General features: G+C 35.5%; 1 protein-coding gene across 2 annotated transcripts; it reads right to left on the reverse strand.

Annotated features, from left to right (window-relative positions):
* Window positions 1–3,377: 3,377 nt before the first annotated feature.
* On the reverse strand, window positions 3,378–9,074 carry LOC114425621 (dnaJ homolog subfamily C member 7-like). 2 transcript variants are annotated; one of them, XR_003669256.1, is made up of 11 exons: window positions 8,241–9,074; window positions 7,731–7,970; window positions 6,574–6,703; window positions 6,318–6,470; window positions 5,947–6,191; window positions 5,737–5,806; window positions 5,276–5,482; window positions 4,652–4,872; window positions 4,203–4,310; window positions 4,000–4,137; window positions 3,378–3,919 (listed from the first exon to the last, which is right to left on the reverse strand). XR_003669256.1 is itself a non-coding variant. In XM_028392560.1 (11 exons), the coding sequence occupies exons 1-11, from the start codon at window positions 8,951–8,953 to the stop codon at window positions 3,797–3,799; spliced, it is 2,319 nt and encodes a 772-aa protein (XP_028248361.1). In that variant the 5' UTR covers window positions 8,954–9,074; the 3' UTR covers window positions 3,378–3,796. The 2 variants fall into 2 exon arrangements, 1 of the variants encoding a protein (XP_028248361.1); XM_028392560.1 differs by having other exon boundaries at window positions 4,203–4,281.

The raw sequence follows: 9,074 nt of genomic DNA on the forward strand, positions 1-9,074 counted from the left end.
GAAAATTTTGGTAACAGTGCTGGAGAGGTATGAAACATCTATAGCTTTGTTGGAGAACACAAAGGATCCATCTAAAATTACTTTGGCAGAAGTGTTACATGCCCTGCAAGCTCAAGAGCAGTGAAGGTTGATGAGGAAAGATCGTGTTGTCGAAGGTGTTTTGCCCGCCAAACATCATGCAGTTGATAAAAAAAAAGATTTTTTTCAAGCAGAATCAAGTGTCAAGCAATGGAAACACAACAAACAAAAAAATTAAAGGAAGGGAAGAGAGAAAAACTTTCCACCTTGTCAACATTGTGACAGAAAAAGTCATCCACCTTTCATATGTTGGAGGAGACCAGATGCAGAATGCAGCAAGTGCAACCAGATGGGGCATGAAGCTGTGATCTGCCCCAACAAAAATCACCATGATGAGGGAGCTCATATTGCTAATCAAGAGGAGGAGGACCAACTGTTTGTAGCCACATGCTTCTTGAGTAGTGAATCAAGTGAAAGTTGGTTGATCGGTAGTGATTGTACCAATCACATGACCTTTGACAAGGCATTCTTCAAACATTTGAGGCCAACAAATGTCACCAAAGTCAGAATTGGTAATGGTGATATATCTTAATCAAAGGAAAGGGGACAGTGTCAATCACAAGTTCTGCAGGCACTAGATGTATTGTTGATGTTCTATTTGATCCTGAAATTAACCAAAATTTGTTAAGTGTTGGCCAACTAATTGAACAAGGATTTAAAGTTGTATTTGAAGACAAATATTGCTTAATTAAAGATGCAGCTGGTCAAGAAATCTTCAAGGTGAAAATGAAAGGAAAAAGTTTTGCTCTAAATCCATTGGAGGAGGAGCAAGTTGTTTTCTCTCATAGAAAATCACACTGAAATTCGGCACAAGAGGCTCAAGCATTATCATCATCAAGCATTGCTGCAGTTGAGTGAAAAAGGATTAGCACTTGATGTCCCTGTGCTTGAGGATAAAATTTTAAATTGTAAAGCTTGTCAATTTGGCAAGCAAAATAGAAAACCTTTTCAAAAGACAGCATGGAGAGCATCAAGAAAGTTGCAATTGATTCATACAGATGTTGCAGAGCCTCAAAGAACACCTTCATTCAAAGGCAACCTGTATTACACTATATTTATCGATAACTTCACCAGAATGTGTTGGATTTTTTTCTTCAAGTTCAAATCAGAGGTGGCTGAAATTTTTTGGAAGTTCAAAGTCAAGGTAGAGAATGAAAGTGGCCTCAAAATTCAAATTTTGAGTTCAGACAATGGCACCGAGTACACATCTGCAAAATTTAATCAATTTTGTGAGGATTTCGACATCCAACATCAACTTACTAGTCCTTATATCCCACAACAAAATAGGGTTAGTGAGAGGAGAAATAGACATATCTTGGAGATGACGAGATGCATGCTATATGAGAAGAATTTGCTAAAGAAATTTTTGGTTGAGGCAGCAAGTACTGCTATTTTTCTTCAAAAAAGACTTCCCACCAAAACATTGAAGGATCACCATTTGAGGTTTGGTATGGTTACAAACCATCTCTAATATTTCTTAAGATATTTGGTTGTTTGTGCTTCACTTATGTTCTGCTGAGCAAGTGAGACAAGCTAGATAAAAGAGCATTAGCAAGAATTTTATAGGCTACAACAAAGTTAGCAAAGCCTATAAAACTTTCCAACCGCAAATTGAAAAAGTAGTTGTTAGAAGGGATGTTCACTTTGTGGAAGATGAAGAATGGAATTGGGATAATCCAATGATGATAAACTTAAACTTTCCTACACCAAGTTTAGAAATTTGGAAAAATGAGCTAGTTGATGATGTTCCAGTAAGAGGTACTAGACTTCTTTCTGATATTTATGACAGGTGCAATATTGTTGTATGTGAACCTGCAAACTATGAAGAAGCCAAGAAAAATCAAATTTGGGTTGTTGCTGTTAACCAAGTTTTGTGGCTTAAAAAAATCTTGATTATCTTAACATGGAGTAGAAGGAGAGTACAAAGAATTTTGTTGATAATGAAACTGCCATAGCTATTTCCCATAATCCTGTTTTTCATGGAAAAACTAAGCATTTTAATATCAAGTTGTTCTTTGTAAGGGAAGTGCAAAGAGATGAAGTTGTTGTTCTTGCTTATTGCAAAATAGAAAACCAGGTTGCAGACTTATTCACCAAGCCACTATCAATTAACAACTTCGTGTTTCTAAGAAAGAAGTTTGGACTTTGCAAATCCCAAAACAAGTAGTATTAGGAGAACTGCTTTATGGATGACACGTGACATTCTTATCTTTCATTATTTAAGTTGTTGAATAAGACTTTCTAGTTAAAGTAGTGGTTACTAAACTCCAGGAAAATAGTTCTTAAACTTTAAGAGAAAATATTTCTGTTTTATCTTAATTAGTTTTTCTATTTTTGTTGCAAGCATTATAAATGTATAAATGTATTGGGTTGGTAACTGAATAAAATATCTCTTACAATTTGTTTCTCTCCAAGATATTTACATATTATTCTCTTTGTTTCTTAACATTGCATTTATTCATTAAAAACTCACATGTATTAAAGTTATTGGTAATACGATAGCATTGCATGCGGGTTTTGGGGGTTGCTTTGCAATGCGAATCTTGTTGATAATGAACTTTTGGCAGTGTTGCATGGTTTGAAGATTGCTTAGGAGTTTAGAGCATACTGATATTTTATGTGTCTCAGATTCTTTACATGATATTAATCTTATCAAGCATCCATCGCAAGAGTACCATCGTTATGCTACTATTGTGAAAAACATCCGTGACTTTGTCAAGGAGGATTGGAGTGTCCAATTTGTGCATTCGTTGAGAGAAGGTAATAGGTGTGCTAATTACCCTGCCAAGCTTGGGCCGAATTCTGGCACGTGTATTTCGGGGGTTGATAGTCCCCCGTGGGACTTGCTTGGGTTGCTTGTGGCTGATGTTCTAAGTGTCCCTGTCCTCTAAGGGTTTCATTTTTCTTCTGTTTGTTTTGCTTACACTATAAAATAAATCGTTTTCTTTACATAAACAACATATTAAATATATGATAGCTCAATAATAAAAACAAGACTAATATCAAATAAATAATAAATAGAGTATATTCAAATATATTTAAAAGGAAAAAAAGTCCCTTATATATTGGTCTCTAATCTAGACATTCGAAACATCAATTCAATTGCAAGTGAAACGGATTTTTAAGTGACAAAAAAGGGAAAGAGAGAGAGAAAAGAGAGTAAAATGTTTGAAAAGAAGTGCAGAACTGTCCAGCCGTTGAGATATATGGTGACGGCTAGATAATTTTTATATAGATATAAATTATGTTGTTCCTGCTAAAATGTAAATGTACTCTATCTTTGGCAGCACATGTTCAGGTCATCAAAATTTTTCATGTGGTATTACACAAATGCAAATGCGGTATCAACTTTCTGATAGTATAGATCTATACACACATTCAAGAAAGAAAAAAAAAATCTTTACACACCTGACAAACCAGACAGAATGCAAAATTTCAAACTTCCTTTTCACTTGCTTGCTGTCATCCAAGCTGATTAATGGTCAGTAGAAAAAAAAACAAAAAACAAAACAACAATCGAATGCAACCAATGATCTCTTTCGCATGTCAAAAGAAAAATTCTTCCAATATCCCAACCGAGCTTGTTCAACTGCATTGCCATTGGTCTCAAATGCATAAGATAAAACACATCACTAACTAAAATTCAACACAGATTTTCTTATTGCCTACTTGACCTGCCAGCTTCAGAATCTTTAAAAGATGAGTTACCACTTGATCTTCAAACCTCTTTCCAGTGTCTCCTATTGTCAGTTTGATCAATGACATTATTTCTATTGATGCTGTTTCCATGGCGTTTCTTTTGGGAATTTCTCATTTCTTCTTCAGAATCATACTGTGAACGCTGCAAGAAAGAAGAAAAAAAATGAAGAAATAAATACTCTCATGAAGTTTGTTACAGTAGGATGAAAACACACAAAATACCTTGGCAGTGTCCGACAGGACTGCATATGCCTCTCCAATTATTTTGAAAAGCCTATCGGCATCTTTGCTTATTTCTTCAACAATATCCTTCCATATCTGATCATCTCCATTGTCACTTCTTGCCAAAGATTGGCCAGCCTACATAATATAAAAAAAAGTTAATGTATGAGGATTTAACAAAGAGAAGAGACCAATCAAACAACCTTGTCTGGATGATGTCTAAGTGCAGCTTTGTGATAGGCCTTCTTGATTTCAGATGACGAAACAGAATGTTCAACTCCTCTGCCATCATAATCTGAATCAGCTGATGCCTTAAATGATTGATAATATTGGCATTAATTAGACACAGCCAGGGTTCTCTAATGTAACAGCATGCTATTTCTGTCAAACATGAAACACAACTTGCGCAAAGAGTGATGACAAACCCTAAACCTGAATCTTGTTTAGTCTATTAACCTAGACATTAAGTTTATAAAACTCCAAAGTTCTAGAAATAATGAAGAAAGATTTCAACATATTCCCTACATGTACTAAAGTTCTGGCACTTCTATTCTCACAAACGGATGATTTTAAATCTTTAGAGAATGGGGTTATGCTGGCTGATATGTCAAGTAATGGTAAAGAAGCACTAATTATTGGTAAAAGAGCTTACAAAATGAGGTACATATCAAGAGGTATCCCCTTTTTGGCTTCCTCTTCTATTTCGGAAAGCCAAATTTGGTTATGTTTCAAATCATTGGCATAGTTGATTGATCTATCAGATATGCCATGCTGATTTCTATTAATGAGAAGAGAGACAACTCTCCTTATATCGCTTGCTGCATGGTCATAATCTCTGATCATCTCATATGAAGTTGCACGCCTAGAAAGTGCCTGGAAGAGTATAAATACATTATCCTCATAAGATCCTTTAACAAGTGTGAAGACGAAGTACTAAGCCAAACAAGTCATTTAGTATCCTGTAAAATATATATATATATATATATATATATATATATATATATATATATATATATATATATATATATATATTTGAAAAATGCTAAAAATGAAATAGTACAAACATACGAGTAAGGTTGAGGAAATTTTAGTTTTTAAAAATCAAAATGCCTCTTATATAACTGATGAGAAAGCAATATCATAAAAAATGACAAGTTTGTGAGAGCTTTTTCATTTGTGATACAAGGTAGGTAACCCTAGGGATTTTTATCCTATGTCAGATTCTCTTGTCAATTCTAAGATCTAAAAAAAATAGTTTCCAGTTGAAGAAAGAAACCTTTAAGTATCTTCCATCAAGAGCTATAGCCAGATTGCAATCTGCTATGGCATCAGTAATTTGACCTAATGCTTTATATGCAGCTGCCCGATTACCAAAACAGACAGATGCAAATAAGAGAGATTCCACATTACATGATAAAGCAGCTGTATAATGTTCAACAGCTTCCTCATGTTTTCCTGCCTGAAACGCTTCATTCCCTGCTGTCTACAGTTGAATACATTTTCATTAGTCCTAATACAAGAAATTTTCAAGTTACAGTACAAGAACAAAACAGATCAACTGCTGAGGAAAAGTGCTTAAAAGATAACAGTTCAAAAGAAAAATTTGTACTAGAGTAGAGAAGCAAAAAGTTCTCTTGTTACTACCCTGACACTTATGACAGTTTCATATTTACCAAGCAAGATTAATGGTATGCATAAATAATCAGAAAGATGCCGTGAAACACAGTATAAGCTAACCTTATGATGCAAGAGCTCACGTACAGTGACAGCTAGTGGCATTAGTGATTCCAAAACCTTGCTTCCACTCCTGCAGGGACATTTCAAAGCTGATGTCCATATTAAAAGAATGGATCACCATCAAACATGTCCATCTTTTCATTCTTTTTCAATGTTCTTTTAAGGAGAGGCCATAGGAGGGTGAATGGATCAGATGTTAATAATACTTACATGTTTATGGCTGATACCTTTTCCTCTTGTTCCTCCAGTAAAGAAAGACCCTCTTCAAGCTTTCCTAGGTGAAAGTAGGATTTAAGCATCATTGAGCACCGCCAAAGCCTGAAATATAAGCCTTTTGAAAGCTGTGAACTATCCAGATCTCTCACTTCGCAATCAGCATCCAATGGATAGGAATTCTTCTCGGCAGAGCCAACGGTTTGATCACACAGCTGGATCACTTCCTCATATCTACATAGCTGATATTTAAAGAAAAAGTTATCCAACACAAGCTCAACTAGAATAAAAGACTGCTCGAACAGCCAAATGCTGACTTTGACAAAGTTTTAGTAAAGTGCCAGATATTATAAGACAGAAATGCAGACCATAAAAAGAGCCTCCGCTTTCATTTCAAGCAATTTTTCAGAGTATGAACTTATCACCAATGCCTCATTTATAAGTTCCAATGCTCTCTCTGCATCAGCAGCCGTTCTTCTTTGCAAAAGTTCATCAGAATGATTGATTAATTCTGATACTTTCTGTCATCCATTAAAGACACTTATCAGTTCAGGAAGAGAGAGATGAAAAAGAAAAGCCAATGATCAAAGTTTCCTGAGTTAAAATAACTATAAACAGTCAAACCTGTGTCTTTTGCAAGAGATCGGAGGCTTCCACAACAATTTTTTTATCTACACAAAAATCGGTTCCTGATTGCAAGCACCTCTTGGAATACTTTGACGCATCCTCAGCTTCCCCCATAGCAAGGAAACAACTTAAAATAATGAAAAGAAAATAACTTAGGGATACATTAACTATTTTGATTACTAAAATATTGAGCATTTTAGTTGACAAATACAATGTGTTTAAACACACCAACATGCTTTAGCCTCGAACAAATCAGCATAAGACGGAACACTTACAATATCAGCGATCCATTATAGACTAAATAGAACATTTATTTAACCCAAGTCTTCACCAAATTTTGTGAAACTTTCCACCAGAGCCAGATCCTCCCCAACGTAAGGCTATAAAAATTAAAGCATATATGACGTACAATGAAATGGTTGGGATGCAAGGACTAAGTATCAACAGCATTATGCATGTTACTTGGTGAGAAATATGAGCAGTTTTAAGTTTCTGGTTTTTCTATTTCCAAGAATATATCATCAACTACGTAATTTGCCTATTACCAGGTAAGGGCGTTACACAAGCCTCGATTACAGCTTATAGGTAACTTACTGATAACTTACCAATGAAAGACAACCTGTAGGAAGAATATAATTGATAATCTTCTTGTTAATGCCTTTCAATTTACCCATTAGAGCCAACCCTCTTTGACATAGGATAGGAGGCCTATTTAAACAGATTCGTGATGCAATAAAATCCTACATTCAAAGCTTAGGTTTGTTCTCTTCTTCTCAGGTTGTTTTTCTGTTTTCTTGATCTTCACCATGCTTTCACAAATCTAATTCATTTCTCTTGGCAGACATCATTAAATATTGATACTTTCTTCAATTTACCCTATAATGTATATAACATAAATTGATACTTTCTTCAATTTTCACATCATGCAAACAGCCACCAATAACATATTGCCGGTAAATCACCCTTACCATCAACTATTCCCATTAAACCTTCAAATTCAATCTACCTGTTTTCGACCCTAGATTCACACGAGAAAACACTGATTTTAATATGCTACTATCTCCTTATCCTAAGTATTCGACCAAAATTAAATTCATATAACTTGAATCACAAATTCACAATTCATGAAGATTACAAGCAAAATAGGACCTTACTTTGCAGCTCTAAGTCGCACCCTGAGGAAATTTGGATCAATTTCAGCAGCCAGCCTACAATCTTCTACTGCTTCTCTCATCCTACCAAGAGACATGCGTGTGGCAGCACGGTTGCTATAACACAGCATCAAGGCCCTTCGGCATCTCTGAGACGCTTCAACTTTAGAAGCACAACTAACTCCTTGTGTGTAGCAATCCTCAGCCACAGATAAATTTCCATTTTTGTAGGCTTGGTTTCCTCTGTTATAAAGCATGTTCAGTCCCGTGAGTGTTCCACCAAAATAAAACTAACTACGTAAACTTTATTTAGCATAATGAAAGTCCCATTTTCGGGAGTGTTCACGTTCACAATAAATGCATTATGTAGTTTCTTTCTATTTGGCAAAAGATTGCAAGTCGTTGCAATAAGCCAGGACTTCAAAGACTGTACAAGTAGTACGAAACTAAGTACATCAAAACCAAGTGATTGCAAATGTAACAAAGAAAACTAGAACATAAATATATACTAACTTGAGTCTCCACTTTTCACAGGCTTCCTCAGCCGCAAGGGTTGTAGCAGAAATGGAAGCAAATTCATCCTTTATCCCTTGCACCTCAGATCCCCTTGTATTGGCTTGCCCTGAAGTGAAAAGAGAGGAAGTTCCAGAAAATGATAATGGATTAGGAGTGGAGTTGTAAGTATCATTTTGATGAGCATGACCAACTTTTACCCAATTTATCTTATTGGGGTGGCGTTTGAGGCTAGAGCTAGATGATTGCACTTGAGAAGCAGAAAATGTAAAGCCACTCATATGTCTTGAACCATCATTTGTTATGTCCACTTCATCATTGGCAGACTTGAAGCTTCCACCACAATCTGAAGCTTCCTCCTTATTCTCTATGCCTACAACTTCACATTCATTCTTATTCGAACACTGATCAATTGATGTGGCATCCACACTAAAAAAACCAAATGACTCATTCTTTGGCTTCCAAATAAAATCATGATATCCCTGGGGAGGGGTAGATAACTTGAGTTTTGGTCTACTTTTATTGTTGCCACTTTGTTCCTTCCTTGCACCGAATTTGAATTTATCAATGGCATGAGCATGAGCATCACCAAGCTGAAGGAATGATGAGCCTGAAGAATTATTATTGTCTTGTTTGGATGTGAACACAAATCCACCATCTCTTTGGTCTTTGCTATCTTCAATTTTCAAGTTGGCCATATCTTCTGATGCCATTTCAAAAAACCGTCTTCTTTGGGGATCACAAATAATACAGTTTTATTTCCAAATTTGAAACGATTGAAAACTGATCTCATTCTCAATCGGAAAGGTGATCCATTTACATTTTATTAGGATT

Source organism: Glycine soja, chromosome 1 (assembly GCF_004193775.1).
Source record: "Glycine soja cultivar W05 chromosome 1, ASM419377v2, whole genome shotgun sequence".
NCBI lineage: Eukaryota > Viridiplantae > Streptophyta > Magnoliopsida > Fabales > Fabaceae > Glycine > Glycine soja.